General features: G+C 46.8%; 2 protein-coding genes across 5 annotated transcripts in view; both read right to left on the bottom strand.

The window, feature by feature from the left end:
- Positions 1-1,129, bottom strand: part of ALOX12B (arachidonate 12-lipoxygenase, 12R type) — an 11,750-nt gene extending 10,621 nt beyond the window's left edge. The window contains exon 1 of the mRNA XM_019665952.1: positions 729-1,129. Coding sequence (XP_019521497.1) covers positions 729-875 — 147 coding nt within the window. The 5' untranslated portion in view covers positions 876-1,129. The remainder of the gene's footprint in view (positions 1-728) is intronic.
- A 6,053-nt stretch (positions 1,130-7,182) lies between these two features.
- ALOXE3 (arachidonate epidermal lipoxygenase 3) overlaps positions 7,183-17,963 on the bottom strand; it is a 27,567-nt gene continuing 16,786 nt past the window's right edge. For 2 of the 4 annotated variants that reach the window (XM_019665892.1, XM_019665893.1), the window contains exons 14-17: positions 14,652-14,744; positions 13,552-13,652; positions 12,778-12,948; positions 7,183-8,133 (exon numbers count right to left, since the gene is read on the bottom strand). In XM_019665892.1, coding sequence (XP_019521437.1) covers positions 7,954-8,133; positions 12,778-12,948; positions 13,552-13,652; positions 14,652-14,744 — 545 coding nt within the window. In that variant the 3' untranslated portion in view covers positions 7,183-7,953. Of the gene's footprint in view, positions 8,134-12,777; positions 12,949-13,551; positions 13,653-14,586; positions 14,745-17,963 lie in introns of those variants that run through there. The other 2 variants (XM_019665894.1, XR_002126574.1) reach the window with 2 other exon arrangements.

Genomic DNA, 17,963 nt, shown 5'->3' with positions numbered 1-17,963 from the left:
AAAGAAAGAAAGAAAGAAAAGAAAGAAAGAAAGAAAGAAAGAAAGAAAGAAAGAAAGAAAGAAAGAAAGAAAGAAAGAAAGAAAGAAAGAAAGAAAAGAAAGATAAAGGGAATAGTAAAGGGTTGAGAGATGAGGGATGTGGGGTGAGTAATGAAGGAGAGGAAGGGGGAAAGAGAGGAAAGGTGAGAAGAGGTGAGAAAAGGTGAGGGAGAGAGATGAGGAATGACCAAAAAGGGATGAGAGGTGACAGACTAGGGAGGAACCGAATGGTCCAAAGACCATGGAAGGTTGGGAGCCAGGTCTGGGGTGAGAGGCATCCAGAGTCTTCCTTGGAGCCCCACTGCTTTTAGACCTCTCCCAGGGCTTCCGAACGTCTCCTCGTCAAGCTCTGTCCCCCTCCTCTGCACACCTCCACCCCTCCTCGTGCTCCCCAGACTCACACACAGTCACACATACACACACATACTACACACACACACACAATCACACATACACATGTAAACCATATATACTCACACATACATGCACACACCCCACACACCTACACTCATACACACACCACATTCACACATATACGCATACATACACACATATGCACACCACACTCATAATACACACTACATACACACACATATACACCACACTCACACATACACATACATACACCATATTCACACATACAGTACACACTCACACACACACACACAAAGAGTCACACACACACTCACCGCCCCAGTTGCAAAGTCTCTCCCAAAGTGGTTCAGCAGCTGCTTATGGCTCTCTCCTTGGGTCCCGATGATGGTCAGCGAGATGGAGTCCATTGTTCCCGACAAGAAGTCGGTACCCGTGGCCACCTTGACTTTGTAGGTGGCCATGGCCGCTCTTCAGGAGGAAGCTCAATCCCAGACACTGTGAGGTGCTGTATGGAGGGCCCAAGCCAGGCAGGGGAAGCCACACACAGAGAAGAGTGGAAAGGGCCAGCTTCCCGAGGTAGTAAAGTGAGGCAAGGATGACTGCCCCCCCCCCCAACAACCCAGAGCCTAGAGAAGCTCTTGCCCTTGGCAGGCAGGGTGGGAGCCAGGCAGGCTGAGGCAAGGCCGTGCTCCTGGCTGGTGAGCAGGCTTCTGGGCTGCAAGCCCTCGGGAAACTGACAGGGAGGAACAGGAGGCAGGGTGCTGGGCCTGCCTCTGAGAGGGCGGATGGAAGATGCCTTGAGTGAAGGAGACTTCAGGGTGGGGGAGCCAGTCCAGCCTGAGCCAGGGCCTCAGGGAAGTTGGGGGAGGGGTCTGGGCGGGCCCCCAGATCTTTATCAGCCTAATAAGCTCCTTCCTTCTGCCCGCCTCCATGGGCTGCAGAGCTGGGCACCCCTGGTAAGCAGAGCCATGGGCAGTGGGTTACTGCATTGGTTCCGGGACTCCCAGTGGGTGGGGGCTAGAGGGGAGGGTGCAGCACAAACTCGCTGTACAACTGGCCTGCTGCCTGGCCATTCCTCTCTGGGAAATGGGGCAAGTAGTGGCCACAGAGGGAAGGCTGGCACATCCTTCTGCCCCAGGGTCCAGAGCCCATGACAGGAAGCTAGAGCTCAGGAACCCTAGGGAGCAGAGAGGCTCCAGGGAAGGGTGTTCAGGGATGGAGGAGGGGGAGTTTGTTACTTCCTGCCGAGCCAAGATCAGCTGAGGGATTTGGGTTGATTACAAAAGTAGAAGACAGTTGTACACTTGGGGCACAAGAACTAAAGCTAAAGAATGGATATATATTGGGTTGTCGGAAAAGTCATGACGTATGTTTTGTTTTTCCTTGCAAAAATGCATCATGACTTTTCCAATAACCCAATAACTTGTGATATAATCATAACATAGAATTCTACCCAGCAATTTAAAAAAAAGAATGAACTATGACATAGATGAATCTTACTATAATTACATTCTGTGGAAGAAGTCAGACATAAAAGAATACATGCTCTATCATTCTATTGATACGAAGTTCAAGAACGGGCAAAACCAAGTGATTCTTATAAAAGTCAGACTAGTGAGTAGCTCTGAAATGGGGGAGCCATGTAGGGAGCTAGAAATGTTCTGTATCTTGATCTGAGTGACATATAGAGCACTGTATGCATTTTACTGTATCTATGTTATCATTCAATTTGCTAAAGTACTTACCTCCCACCCCCCTCCACCTCCAAAAAGAAAAAAGAAAAGAATGAAGGTAGGAAGAGGGTTGGAATCAGGGTTGGGCTCCAATGGTATTAGGTTTGTCAGGAACCAGGTCATTCATTCCTCCTTGCCATCATTCACTCAGGAGATGTTTAAGGAGAACACACAGTGTTCCAGGCACTGTTCTAGGCACTGCAGATACAAAGAAGAAATGAAATACACACAGAGCTTGCTGAAGTTTGGAGAGAGGATAAGAAACCGTAAACAATAATTCATTTGCTGTAGTTTTAGATATTAAGTGCTCTGAAGAAAATAAATCTGGAGTGGAAAGGAGGTTGGGATTGGGGGCCAGTTTCTGATAGAATCACAGAAACCAGAGCCATGAGGACTGGGATGGGATTGGCCTCAGGATAGGGCTGAGTCCAGGGAGGTGTTGGGACTAAGATCATATTATGAGAGAGACTCAGAGTTCTACTCTCAGCAGATAGCGTTTGAGACCCAGGGAGAGTGAGGAGAGAGTCACATTCCCATCCCCCTTTTCTGGACCTGCCCTCTTTCCTTCTGCCTCCCAGGGGCAGTTCCTGCCACCTAGGAAGCACCAGCCCAGGTTTCCTCCCTGGTGGCACCCTTCTGTCACCATCAAGGGAAGGTCACACAGTGCCAGGGCCAAGTTAAGGCCAAAAGGAGCTGGGATTCTGAGATAGAGAGAAGGTTCTGGGAGGTTCCTTATGGGGTGAGGAATAAGGATGAGATTGCAATTCAGGTTGAGCTTAGGGATATGGATATGGTTGGATTTAGGGGGTGAAATGACCTTTTTAAGACCTAAATCTGCTCATGTCACCCTCATCCCCTCCAACCCCGGATCAAGGCTGGCAGTGGCTCCTTCTTGCCTTTGAGATAATGGCATCATCCCTTTACATGACTATGGCCTACCTCATACGTCTCATCCCCCACCAATGTTCCCCTTTGCTCTGTTCTGCCTGGGACTAGGTGCCTTTCATTCACCATTATCAGACACCAATGGAGCCCCTACTATATGCCTAGCTCTGTGACAGACCCTAAGAATATATTGTAACCAAAGCAAATCCCTCCTGGAGATTACATTCTAGTGCGGGAACAGACAATATTACCTAATCACCAAGCAAATTAAACAGTATGTTAAATAGTTTTAAGTGCTGAGGAGAAAAAACAAAGCATGGAAGGATAATATAAAGTATAAGGGAGCAAACTTTAGATATAGAGTGGCCAGGGAAGAGCTCTTTGAGAAGGGCCTTTTGAGTAAAGAAATGAAGGAAGTATGGTCAGCGTCTTCCAATCACAGGGCTTTTGCACATGCTGTCCTTTTCTACCTTTTATACCTGATTAATGTTTCCTCTTCCTTCTGATCTTAGCTTGAGAATTGCTTCACCAAGGAAGGCTAAATTTAACTATTAATGGCTCTCACAGCACGGTAACTAACATTTTTAATCGGTGTCCATCTTCCCCACTAGACTAGACTGTCATTTAACCAATGGTTTTCTTCCCACCTCCTGGCACAATACCTGGTACCTGGAAGATTCTTGAAACATGATTCTTAATGGTTGGATGGGTTAGTGATGAGAACAAGGTCAGGATTAAGAACTGTTCCAAAAAGGGGCTTGGAATTAGGGTGAAGATTCAGAGAGGTGAGATAAATTGGGGTAAGGGTGAGTTGAAGGGCAGGGAGTGGTGTGTGTGTGGTGGAGGGGGGATGGATTAAGGGGATGGAGGCAGGATGGGGGAGAAGGCTGGGGATGAAGGTCATGCCCCCACCCTGGGTGACTGGCAGCACTGTCTCATCTGCCTGGCACAGTGCTGTCCCCACTGAGGATGGGAGCTGTCAGGCCGGTCAGGCCCGCCATCCTGGGCTCTGCTCAGCTACCCTGATGACTCTTGGGGAATGGTAGGAGGCTGATGATGCAAACTCTCCTAGCCTCCTGTCTTCTAGCCACTCCCCTTTCTTGGAGACTGTGTCCCCAAGGGGCTGCTAAGGCTTGGTGAGGAACAGGGTGGGGTAAAGTAGGAATTGAGGCTAAGGGGCTTGGGAAACTGCACCTCCAGGCTCCTCTGGGACAAAGGGTCCTGGGGCAGAAGGGTGAGAGGCCCAGCCTCAACCTTCTACTCTAGTGGTAAGATCACTCTGTGAGGGTTTGGGAGCAGGCAGAGGCACACAGGTGACCTGAGGGTAGGGTGGGAGGAGACTTTGGGCAAATAGAGAAAGGAGCTGATGTTGTAGAAGTGTTTGGGTATCACCATAAGTGGTGGGGATCTACCTCCATCCCCCAAAACTGCCTTATCAAGCCATAATCCACTATCAATAGGTCTCCCCACCCAGCCAGTCCCTCTCTACCAACAAAGCAGGAGTGGTGTCTCTGCTCAAGTCTAAAGTGGGAATCAGGTTCCTGAGGGAAACAGGCATGAAAATGGGATTGGTAAGGATGTGAACGTGGCTGGGGACATGGATGGAATTAGGCATGATGATGTCAATGGGGCACTCCCCAGTTATGACCAAAACGTGGATTCATGACTCTGGGTAGGTGCTCATTGGGCTGAAGAACTGGTTCTCCTGGACTCGGGGCGGACCCAGAGAGCGGGAGAGGCCCCTGGAAAGGATGCGAGCTTGCAGGGTTGCCTCTCAATGGGCCACCCACACAGCAAGTCAAGTCTTCACTGCTGAGGCACCCGTTTACCTTGCCCCACCCCAAGCCCTGCAAAAGAGGGGGCAACCCCTGGGGCCCCACCCCCCTATAACACAGAGCAAAAAATTCAATTGGGTCACTCCTCTGCTTAAAACTTCCCAGAGCTTAATACAGCGATGCCCCTAGAATAAAGCCCAAGGACTTACTGTGGACTACAGCACTGTGCATGACCCAACTTTTATCCACCCCTCAGTTACCTTATTTCAGCCCCCCTGGCCTTCTCCTTATTCCTCAAACACATGCCCTTCAGGGCCCTTGCACTTGCCCTGTACTTGGTCTGTAACACCTTTCTCCCAAGCTGTCCCAAATGTTTTGTTCTCATCATCCAGGTTTCAACTCAACTGCCACTCCTCAGAATGGCCTTCACTGACCACCAGACCTAAAGCTTCCCCCCCACCCCCCACCCTGAGTAATGCTAACATGCTGCCTGGTTTCATCTCCTGACTGCACTACAATTATCTGAAATGATTTATTTGTTTGTGTGTTTATTTCTGTTTGTTGTCTGTCTCCTTATAAGCCAGTGGAAGTAGGGATGGTGCCAGGGGAGTTCACAGTCTCAAATAGTGTCTAGGGAGACAGGAGCCGTGAGGCAAGCAGATCCTAGAATGTCAATGCTGGAGGGACTTTCCAAGTCTTCTTGACCCTCCCATTTATCTGACAGATTTGGGCCATCGAGGTTGAAGGATTTTCTCAAGGCCAGCTGGGGAAAGAGGGCTGGTGTTCTTCCCACTATACCAGTAGCCTTCCAGACTGACCAAAAAGCACAGAGGGGTCCAGAGTGCCAGCTGGAGGAAGTCTCCTATCTGACAGGGCTTGAGCTTTACATGAGCTCTCTCCCCACATCCTGTTCCCAGAGGTGCCTGGAGCCCAGGCAGAGTTCTACGTGCAGCTGGGTGTGTCTCCTCAATAAATCTTCCTTTAAGCTGGCTTTCTGGAAAACCAAATTCCAGTGATTCTCCCTGGTTCCTTCCTCTCCGACTCTTGGGCATTTTTAGGATGGGCATGCCTCCTAATGTTAAATTTGGTGCAGGCCAAGGGGTGTTCATCCTCTTGGAAGGACAGGCTGCCTGAGAGTGCCTGACTTCCCTCCAGGGAATCCTGGTCCGCTGTTCTAAGTCAAAGTCCAGGTTTACAGGGTGGGCACATCCTACCTCTGTCACAGTCCTCCTGGGCACAAGGGGGCGCCTCTGGGTATTTCTTAGTCCTTTGATTTTATTCTAAAATGCACAAAATCTAGTGATTTTGACTAAATGCTTAGGTTGGAATATGCAGATATCTCCAAACACACTTCTTCATACACAATAACCTGGGAATCCTCCCAGGATCACAGGTGCAGGAAGTGCAAATCTAACCTTTGGCATAACCAAAGACTACCCCCATTCCTACCACAGGCAATGTGACTCTGATCAAAGAGAGGCCATGAGCAGAGTTTGGTCAGGCACAGAGTTTGGGTCAAGAGACACAGGAGGTTAAGAGGTCTGGATCTGAGGTCTAGGGAAGCAAAAAACAGGAAAGTGCTGAATGGGTGTAGTGAAAAATATGGATGACTGACCTAAGGGCTGCATAAATCTCTATTTTTAAGGACAGGGCTGGAAGGGAGACCATCAGACTCCCAAGATTATCATCTGTTTCAGTCAGGATAGGTTAGATTGTGCTGCAACAACAAACAATCCCAAAATTTCAATGGCTTAACCCAACAAAAGTTTATTTCTCTCTCAGCTCCATGTCCAACTCAGGTCAGCAGGAGGCTCCACTCTAGTCCCTCAGAAGCAGAAGGTGATGGAAGTGTCATCTCAACAAGTGCTTCCAAAACGGCAGAGGCAGAGAGAAGAGAACTCTGGAGGGCTCATGCCAGTAATTATATGTTCCAGCCTGAAGATGACCTGCATCCCTTCTGCTCCTAGCTTGTTAGCCAGAACTCATCCATGACTCCACCCATCCTCAAAAGAGCTAGAGTCTTCCATGAATCCAGAAGAGGAACTGGATCTCAGTAGCAACACTAACAACTCTCACACCCAGAAGCTGGATTCTCAGGTTTTGCAAACACACATGCTTTTTTCCTGTCAGCCCCTTGAGTCTGGATCTTCCTTCATTTCCTGATGGATGACATACTCTGGGAAGGGAAGGTGGGAATGTAGGGCCTGGCTAAGTGGTGGATTCAACTGGGAGGTTTTCGGTCTCCAGAACAGACGATCCAAGGACTCACTGCTGCTCCATCCTTCTCCAAGATCTTAGACACACACACACACACACACACACACACACACACACACACACACACACATCGAAACAAAAATGAAATGGGAGCCAAGTATGTTGGTTTTTATTGAACTTAATGGGCTCAAGGACTAAACAAAACAAAACAAAAAAAGGAGGGGTATGGTAGTGTGGATAGGACAAGAGCTGGGGAGAGACCCTGTACACACTCAGGTCAGGAAGCCTGGCCTGAACTGTAACTAGAGGTCCAGATAAGCTGGGATCTAATTCTAACCCTCCCCGTAAAAGATACTGGAGTCAGAGAGGAGCACATGGCAGATCTAGGGCACGCATCCTTTCTTGCCCAGTTTCCAGGCTCTTCCAGAGAGGGAAGTTGGATTGGTTAGTCCTAGGCTTGGAGGAAAGTGGAAACAAACAGACAAGGTACTGAGAAAGAGTTTGGGAATTGGGGAGGACTGGAAAGGAAGCTCAGAGTCCCAAGCTGGGGGGTCCCAATGGGAAGAGGTAGATTTGATAATTGTGAACAGTCATTACTAATAAAATAGTAATAGTAATGATAGGAGAGGGAAGTAAGAAGCTGCCCGAAGTAGGGCAAGAGGTGTTGGGGGTTTCTTCCTTTTGAAGGGTCTGTTATGCGTTTGACTTTAGTGAGCAGTTTCTCACCCTGGGCACTGCTGTACTGGTCGCTCACAGCTCATGGCCCAGTTTATATGATACTAGAGTCATCTTGGGTGGAAAAAGTCCCCACCTGCAGAGGAGATAGTTCAGGCTAACTGAGAACAGGGAGGGAGAAAGAGCCTGGAGGACTGGGAGAAGCTGGCCCTCCGCTTGTTTGGGCCTTTCTTTCAAGGTGGTAGGAGAGGGGTTTAAATGGAGACACTGTTCTCGATGAGGGGAGGGTCCAGGTAGGCATAGGGCAGCGCCAGGCCCTGGTTCCGCTCCCGTATGTCCCGTGAGATCTGGGCCAGGCGGCTCTGGAAGGCAGCAATGCTCCGCTGTGGGGCCTCCTCGGTGAAGTGCTGGTCCGGGTAGGTGCCCAGGGGCCGCTGGGAGAAAGTCAGGTAGGGTGTCAGGATGATGTTCAGGACGGGATGGAGAATAATGAGGGACCACATTTGCCAACAGATACAAAGTTGCTTCTAAGGGCTTGAACCAGCCACAGCTACTGTAAACGCAAGCCCTTCAAATCACAGCCTCAAGCCACCACTCCTCACATCCCGCACGGGAGATGCCCTGACACTCACAACCCACAGTGTTGGGCCGGAAGCCAGCCAACTTAAGGTTAGTGCTCCCTCTGCTGGTAACCCTTTTCCTGTTACTCTGACTCAGTTTCTGCATCTGAAAATGGATGGATTGAACTAGAAAATCTTTAAAGGTCCCTTCCAGTGTCTGGTCCACTGTTCTGTGAAATAAAAGAACATAACCACGTTCATAACACAACTATATGGTGATGGAAGGAGAACTGACTCTGGGTGGTGAACACACAATGTGATATATAGATGATGTATTATAGAATTATACACCTGAAACCTATGTAGTTTTACTAACCATTGTCACCCTAATAAATTTTAATTTAAAAAAAATCAATGTAAACATGTTCCAGCAAATATGCCCAAGAATACACCTAATTACCTCACAATTTCACAAAATTCAACCCCTGAAGACAACCAGGTCTGAGGTATCCTCCCAATTACCCGGCATAATGAAACTTTTGCCAACGCAATCACCATTACCATACACTGTCACACTATACAGCATGGCCAACCACAATCAAGAAATATTGCAATGAGCTTCAGTCATTTCTACCCTGTGGCAGTACAGGACTGCCCTCTCTCCACGATCACACCATACAACCAGTTCACCATCCTAGTTCATGGGGCTGGCCTCCTAACCAACACACACTTCTCGTCCAATATAACCTTCATATACTATAACTGTTGCCAATAATACTGATGTTTAAAAAATTTTTGTCTGTTTTATTGCATGGCAAAAGCTTCCAGAACAGTGCTAAATAACAGCAGTAACTGGGCATTGTTTTCTTGTCCCTGACTTTAACGAGGAGACCTCTATTGTTGCACCATAAGTACAGTGGGGTTTTTTTCTGAAATATACTTTTTATCAAAACTCGTAAGAGAGTTTCATTTTACACTGAACTTTTTATTAGTAATGGCTGTTCACACTTACCAAAAGCTTTTTCAACCTATATTGAGATGATTATATGGTGTGTTTCTTTATTGATGTATTGAATTATATTGTTAGATTTCATAAGGTTGAACCAACCTTTCATTCCTTTCATTCCTAGAATAAACTAGACTTCATCATGGTGTATTATTGTTTTACTATTTACTATTGGCCTTCATTGGTTAATGATATATTTTTAAGATTGTTGTAGCTAAGTGGAACAAGTTTATAATTTTATTTCTTAATTACAGCTAACATGTTGCAAGCACTTTACACGGATTATTACAATGGCACAACAATTAAGACAGGTACTCTTATTGTTCTCACTTTACAGATAAAGAAACTGAGGCTTAGAGATGCCCAGTTACATATCCAAGGTCACGTAGGTGGGAAGTGCATATCTAGGATGGGAACCCTCTACCTGAGACCCACCTCCCTTCTTAAGAGCACTACCTTTATCAGGTGCTGGTATCAGGGTCCCCAGTAAAATGATTTGGGAAGCCTACCTTTTTCTATACTTGCAAGCAGCTTGAATAATTTAGGAATTACTTGTTCCTTGAAGGTTTATTAGAATCTCTCTTTGCAAGGATAGGGGTCAGATCTTTTACAACCTTTTCCTTTATGTATGGTTTTCATCTCTTCTGCTGTTAAATTTTATTTATGTTTTCCTAGAAAATCACTTATTTCATCTAGATTTCCGCATTTGTTTGCATAAAACTGTAAGTAATATTTTCTTCTAATTTCTTCAATCTTCTCTGTATTTATGGCCATATGACTTGCCCATTCCTATGTTATACATTCATGTTCTCTTTTTTTTCTTGATTAGAATTGTCTCTGGTTTCTTATTTTCATTGGTCTTTTCAAAGAATCAGTGTTATGTCTTATTTACTAATTTGACATCTAATTTCTGAAACTATAGTGTAGCTGTCAAAAAAAGCAGAACACAGAAATATTACAGATTGTGTTCAAAACCTACTTATTAGCTGTGTGACCTTGGGCAAATTGCTTAGTGACTCTGAACCTCAGTTTTCTCCCCTATAAAATGGGACTACTATTTACTGAATATTTATACGTCAGGTACTGTAGTAAGCATTTTAAATATAGCTACTTATTTATTTTGTATTTTAAAATAGTGGACATATGGTTATCTGATTTAATGACTGAGACATGATAGATCCTCAAGAAGGATATTAGCTGCTATTATTGTGGTTGTTGTTATTATAATTTTCCAGATTAAACTTCCCAGTGGCCCTCGGGGAGGGAACCCTCCACCCTCATCCTCTTGCTCCTCATTCTTCTCCATGGGGATACTGTGATTTATAATAAAATATATATATTTGGTTTTTCTCCCACTCCGGGCACAGAGCTCCTAAAACCCTTATAATTTTGTGATAGAGTGTTACAGGTATCTTTTGCTGTACAGAATAAGCCCCTTTCAACCACACCTGAGTTACTGAGGTGACTTCTGGAAAGCCCCTAAGGATGGGAGCTGGTTGCCATGGGAATTAACCATGTGATTAGAGGGTTGGAAGTTGCAGTCCCATCCCCCAACCTCTGGAGGGGAGGAGGGGCTGGAGGTTAAATTAATCCCCAAATGGCCGATGATTTAATCAACCATGCCTATGTAATGAAGCCTCCATAAAAATCCCTGAATTACAGGTTTGGATTGCTTCCAAGTTGGTGAGCATGTGTAGGCGCTGAGAGGGCAACATACCCGGAGAGAGCATGGAAGCTCTGCACCCCTATCTACGTACCTTGCCCTGTGTATTTCTCCCATCTGGCTGTTCCTGATTTGTATTCTCTTATAATAAACCAGTTATCTAGTAAGTAAACTGTTTTCCTGAGTTCTGTTTGCCATTCCAGCAAATGATCGAAACTGAGGAGGGGGTTGTAGAAACCTCTGATGTACACAGTTGGTTGGTCAGAAGCACAGGTGACAACCTGGACTTTCAGTTGGCTATTTGCATGGGGGGAGGGGCAATCTTGTTTTACTGAGCCCTTAACCTCAGTCTCCAGGTAGACAGTGTCAGAATTGAGTTAAATTATAGGGAACCCAGCTAGTGTTTGAGAATTGCTTGGTGTGGGAAAACTGCCACATATTTAGTGGCTCGAAGTATTGAGTGAGAGTATTGAGAGTATAAATAGAGTATTCTGTGAGTAAACAAAAAGCAGAGAGAATTTTACTTTATAATGACAGAAATGAATGCCTCCAAACCCTTGAGAGATGGGACTAGAAAGGATCAGGATGTAGGGATGAGTTTCTGGCATTCACAGGCTATGAGATGGTAAGTTAAAAGTTGTTAAGGAGATAAACTATCTGCACCAAATGGAGTCAAGTATGAGAAATGAGTATATTCGTGTAACATCAGAGAACTTGTGAACAAGACCAGGAGGGCAGAGGCATGACTGATAATCCAGTGTGTAAATGGAGATGAGGGTAATTGGTGATTAAAGGGCTGCTCCCATACATAAGGCCTAGCCTATGTAACAGCCTCCTCCTGTTTTGGAGGCAGGAACAGCCTCCCATCCATCTACACAGCCAAAGAAGCACTCTTGCTAAAACAAATTTAGCCATGTCACCACAGGCTTAAAACTCTTCAGTGGCTCCACATTGTCCTCTGAATGAATACTGTGCCCTCACTGAACCATGTGTGATTTCATAGACACACCAAGGGACTCTGGCCTTCACTTCACTTCATTTCACTTGGTTTCATCTTTCCCTCTGCCTAGAAATTAACCATGGTCCTCCTTTGTCTGCCAAACAGGTTTCAGCTTAAATGTCACTTCCTCCAAGAAGCCTCCCTGGGTTTGCCCAGACTCTGTCAGGTTCCACAGGACCCTGTCCTCACCTCTATCACTAGACTATAGTAAGCTCATGAGGACAGGGTTAATATCTGCCCATCAGTGTCTGCACATTGCAGGTGTTCAAGAAGTACATGTTCAAATGGAGGAATTAGTACATTAATAATTCCTACAACACTGTGGTGCCCTTTTTCATTTATGTGTGTATCTCCTCAGCTAGATGGTAGGATTCTTGAAGGCAGGAAGTTTTCGCTCAACTTTTATATGCCTGGTGCCCAGTGCTGTGTTGACACATGGGAAGTATCCAAAAAATGTGTGTTGAATGTTTAGATGAATGGATGAGTGTTTGATGGATGAATGACTGATGGATGAATAAATGGTTGGATAGATGGATGGATGGATGGATGGATGGATGGATGGATGGATGGATGGATAAACTGCTGAAATGGATGGATGGTGTACCCCAGCCACTAAACTGGTATTTGCTTCAATGTATCTTGGGATCAATGTATCTTGTCTCTTGGGATCAACTATCATTTCCTGAAGAAACTGAAGAACCCAAGGCAGTTCAGCAGTGGGCATAAATGCCATCAGTCAGTCCCCAAGCTCCCCTAAAACAGTTACCACCACCTCCACTGCCCAGGCCCTGCGAACACCCACCCCTCCACCCAACACACCCTCCCACCCCATCCCCCACACACACACACCTGGTCCTTGGGCTCTTGGCTCACCAACCAGAAGAGGAGAATGTTGTTACAGGTGACGTTCACTTCTGGGAGAGTCTCTAGGTAACTCTTGAGGGTGGTCGTCCCCTTGGTCTGGGGTGGGGGCTGCCTCATGGATGACGGGGCATTGGGCATCCAGGCCCCAAAGTCATGCTGTGGAGACCCCCCACCCCAATTGAGCCAACTGGCCAGAGGGGAAGGACCAGCTCTATCATCATCATCCTGGATCCTGCCCCTACTATCTCAGGTCTTACAGCTGGGAAATGAGGGGATTGTGGAAAGGGAAGACAGGGAGGGGTATGGGGTAGAAAGTTCCAGAAGTGGGACAGGAGCCTGGCTCACCCCTTGTCACTCCCCACCCAATGTTCCAGGACTGGGTGGAGTGATTCATCGAGGAAGGAGGAGGACCCAGAGAGGAGGTAACCCTAGAAATGGGCCTTGGGCTGGCGTGCCACACAGAGCAACCCGATACTCCACTTGGCTGCATCCTAACCATGACAGAAGCCCATAAGTTTTACTCCCTACACAATACCAACTCAAGTTACCATTACAGCATTGGACCCAGCTCCACCCCATTCATCATCCAACACCAGCCTTTCACTCCACCCAGTCGCCACTCCAACCCCATCCCTAATCATAAACCCACCCGGACCCCAACCCACCCATGCTCTCAACCTGAACTCTGGCCTCACATGCATTGCTGAGCCTAACCTTGTGTGTCCCAATGTCCCCCAGGCCTGCCCTCTGCAGCCTAACCTGCCCACTGTTGACAGCAGCGTGCTGGGCGGAGCAATTGAAGATGATTGCAGTGAGGAACTTCACCAGCTCTTTTGGGGTGCACAGCCGGCGTGGGAATCCTGGGTGTGGGAGGAAGGAAAAAGGGTGTGGATGGAGGAGACTGGATTCCTAGGGGCAGCTCAGGGCTGGGGCTCAGCACAGGGGGAGAGTAAGGAAGCGAGGGTTGAACATTTGGCCACCACTGTCATTAGACTACAATTAGGTTTGAGCTGAGGTTAGGGATGGGTCATCACCAAGACTTGTGGTCCCTGAAGGGGGTCAGGATAGGAGCTGGGTGCTGGGATCAGACTAGAAATGCCTAGCTGGCAGAGCTCACAGAAGGGGAGCCAGGTTCAAGCCTACAGCTAAGCTGCCTCTCCCTGACTGCCAAGGCACTTCTATCTGTGGCCCATATTAGCACTTAATGATTTAATTCTACTCAGTTCACCAAGATTTGCCCAAACACCCAGTAGCAGATCACCAAGCACCAGGCTTAGTGGCAGAGGCAGGCGACCAAAATATGCTACTTATAAGTTTGCAGTGATGGAAGCAGAAGAAAGCTCTCAGGCCAGGGCCTGGTTCTTTGAGGAGATGGCAGGCAGGGCACTGGGGCTAATGTGATTGGGGGGACACCCCTGGAGGAAGAGAAGGGACTTCCCTGAGTAAGAGTGGATGAACTTTGAATGGAAAAAAGATGACAGAGGAAGGCATTTCAGCCCTCAGCCCTCTTCTCTCAGCACCTCACTGGTCTCTTCCAAGTCCACAGCTTTAACTGCCTCCCACTGGCTGATAACTCCTAAGTTCACATCTCTGGCTCCCCCTGGGCCCTGAACTCTAGACTCAACAGTGGGCTTAAATCTGCAGCTGCTACCTGACAGCTCTACCTGAGTGTCTATGAGGCATCTCAAACTTTACATCTGCAAAACCTAATACTTGACTCCCTACCCCCACACACTCCCCACACCTTTCCCTCCCACAGTGGTCCCATTTCAATACTCTATCCTGTGCACTCACTCTTCTTTTCATCTCATATTGCACTTTCCAGCAAATACTTCTAGAAGCCAATTTTGTCTCACCACCTTCAGTCTCCACCACTATCCAGTCTCCATCATCTCGCTCCTGGATGAATCTAATTGCTTCCACCTTACTCCTGACAACCAGAGTGAGCGATCCTTTAGAAAAATAAATACAGTTATGTCACCTCTTGCTAAAGCCCTCTAAGGTCTTCCCACCTCACTTAGCTCACCATGGTCCTACTTGATTTGGCTCTGGCTTCTTCTCTGACTTCATTTCCTTTCCAACATTTCTCCCTCACACTCTAGTCCAGCCACACAGGCCTTCCTGATATTTCTCAAACCTACCAGCATGCTCCCACCTCAGGGCCTTGCACTCCCACCTCTGCCTGCATGTTCTTACCCCAGCTATCTCCACAGAACCAGCTCTCTCACTTCCTTCATATCCTTACTGAAACATCACCTCCTCAGAGAGGCCTTCCCTAACCACCTATCTGAAATTATCCCCCCACCTTGACACACTAATGATTTCTGATGCTGTTGCATTCTTCTTAGCATTCATAGCCACCTGACATATTTGTTTGTTATCTGTACTTCCCCACATGAAGCTCCATGAAGGCCTGAAGCTCCATGAAGGCCTGAAGCTCCATGAAGGCCTGGATTTTTCTCTGTCATGTTTATTGCTGAACCCCAGCACCTAGAACAATACTTAACACATATTAAGAGCCAAGTAATGACTGGTTGAATGAAGTGAATGCATGAAAGGGTAAAAAGACACAGTGGGAAGGAATGGGGCTTAACAAGGTGAAGGGTCAAAGAGGGTATTTATTGGGGGTGAGGCTGCAGCAGTGTGCCAGGCCAGGTGGTTTCTGGGCACTATTTCAGAGGATTACCAGGGCGGCGCCCTGCAGGCTTGGCAGGCAAGCATCAAGAGGCTGGGAGAGAAGGGACTGGTTGAGAAGCAGTTGCCACAATGCAGAAACAGTGAAGACTGGGACTAGGGTGGTGACAATGGGAAATAATAGGAACAATAGGGTTAGCCACCCAACTGGATTTAGAGAGAGAGAAGGACAGAGGGGAACATGAGTCAAAGATGGCTCCAAGATTTTGGAGTCAGGATGACTGGAGAGAAACTGATGCAACAGAGCAGACAGAGAGGTTTGGAGGAAGGACTGGGTATCTGCCTGTGAGTGTGTGGAAATTTTCTGAATGTTCTGTTCACAGTTGATATTCCAAACTTGAGAGCTAAAAATTAAAAACTAAAGCAGTCAGATCACCTATGGGAATTTTTCTGTAGCTCATATTATTTAGTTTTTCCCCTTGAAAGATGGAGCAAAAGGCATACTGACTGAAGTTAATGAATGAAAGTTTTACCTTAAAACACGAATGTAGAATAAGTTTGTACTTGTCAGGAGAGATGTTTGTCAATCTGAAGAATGTTCTGATGTGTTAAATCAGAGACAAGTTTAACAAAGTAAGATAGGAGAGTTGACCAACAGTAATTATATCCCCTTCTGGGTCTTAAATAGGAAACAGACAACCCCAAAGAGAAACTGCCTCCAGGAAGAGGAGTAATCAGAGTCAGGATTGCCCATGACTAACAGTAGGCTTGCAAAGCACAGGGAGGGATCACCCTTTAAAAGATCCAAAAGGAATCCAGCTGTCACCACCTTTACCCAGAAATCACTCTTGGCATCACTAATAGTGAGACAACCTGACATTATGTGTCTCCCAAGATAATGCAATGTGGAGAACACAGCATCACCTGAGAAATATTCTTACCAAAAATATTTAACCTTTAGATATTACAGAGGATAGAGGAACAAGATGAATGCCATCATGAGGAAGCAATTAGATATATTCAGAAAGTGAGACATTCTACAGAACTAGTCCTGGCTTTTCAATAGTCCTTGTCAGATGTCATGTGATTTAAAAAGGGAGGTTGGGGGCCCGCCGAGTGGCTCGTTGGTTAAGAGCTGGCTTGGGACGCCAGAGGGCCCTGGCTCGGATCCCACATATGAAGGCCAGTGACACTGCCCTCTACAGCTAAGATGCTGAACAACAGCTCAACCTGGAGCTGGGCTGCCATGAGTTGCCAGCAACAGTGTAGGCTGCAGCGCCTGTGGCAGTGGGTTGCCATGGGCTACCACATGTAGCCAGCAGCCAGCGTGAGCGGCCAGCAGCCGCAGTGAGCGGCCGTCCAGAAGCCGGCGACTGATCTGCCTCGCCCGGGAAGAGCGCAATGATGGTGCCAACTTGGGCCAGTGAAGCAACGTCCTCCACAACTAGACTGAAGAACAAAACGACAGCAACTTGTCTGTTCCCCTTCCCCCAATTCCCCAGCGCTGTTCCCATCCCCCAATTCCCCAATAAAAATCTTTAAAAAAGAAAAAGGGAGGGAGGTGCTGCTCTAAATTAAGAGACTTTAGAGTCAAAACAAACGAATGTATCATGTGGTCCTTCACTGGCTCCAGAATCAATAGGATCAATGGAGGGAAAATGGGCCAAGTGAGGAAATTTGAATCTGGCCTAGAAAAGAGGGTGATAGTGGAAATTATTGTCAATTTTGTTTAGTGTGGTGACAGTATTATGGTTGTATAGAAAAACATCATTTTTGAGATGCATATTGATTAGGGGTGAGATATGAAATATATGTAATTACTTTAAAAAAAACTTTGGCAATAAATGAAAGAAACAGATTAATCAAATATGGCAAAGATGTTAGCAATTGTTGAATCTGGGTGGTGAGTAAATGGGTGTTCACTACATTAAACTTTTTACTTTTCTATATATTTAAATTTTTTGTTTAAATAAAAAGCCTCGGAGTTGATTACAGGTAGGGCTGCAACAGTTGTTCATTCTATTTGTGGGTGACCTGAAACCACCCCTCCTCTCTGGATCTCCCCAGACAGGAACTCCCCTGGGTGGCCACCAGAAGTGCTAAATCAGCTGAAAGCCAAGTCTCTGCTGAGAGATGTCCCAGGCAGAGACTATTCCTCCCTCAAGCCAGGGCTGGGGGAACTGGAGGATGGATATTTGTGCCAATCTTAGCTTTTCCTTTTCTTCCACTACACCCAGATATAGAGGCCTCCTCTACATTTTCCAATGCCTGATGTACAGACCACAATAAAGTGACACTAGGGAAGTAGGCTATGAAGAGTAGCAATGGGGTATATAACCTGAGCAAGGCCAAAAGTCCTATAGCAGGATGACTTATAGTTTTCGTGTGCTGGTCTCAAGAGTGACAATGAGGGCCGGCCGCGTGGCGCGATGGTTAAGAGCTGGCTTGGGATGCCAGAGGGCCCCGGTTCGGATCCCACATATGAGGGCCAGTGACACTTCCCGTCTCTTGGGATCAACTATCATTTCCTGAAGAAA

The sequence above is a fragment of the Hipposideros armiger genome, unplaced genomic scaffold, assembly GCF_001890085.2.
Source record: "Hipposideros armiger isolate ML-2016 unplaced genomic scaffold, ASM189008v1 scaffold_457, whole genome shotgun sequence".
Lineage (NCBI taxonomy): Eukaryota > Metazoa > Chordata > Mammalia > Chiroptera > Hipposideridae > Hipposideros > Hipposideros armiger.
The sequence above is the reverse complement of the archived record's forward strand: the minus strand, read 5'-3'. Positions and strand labels throughout refer to the sequence as shown.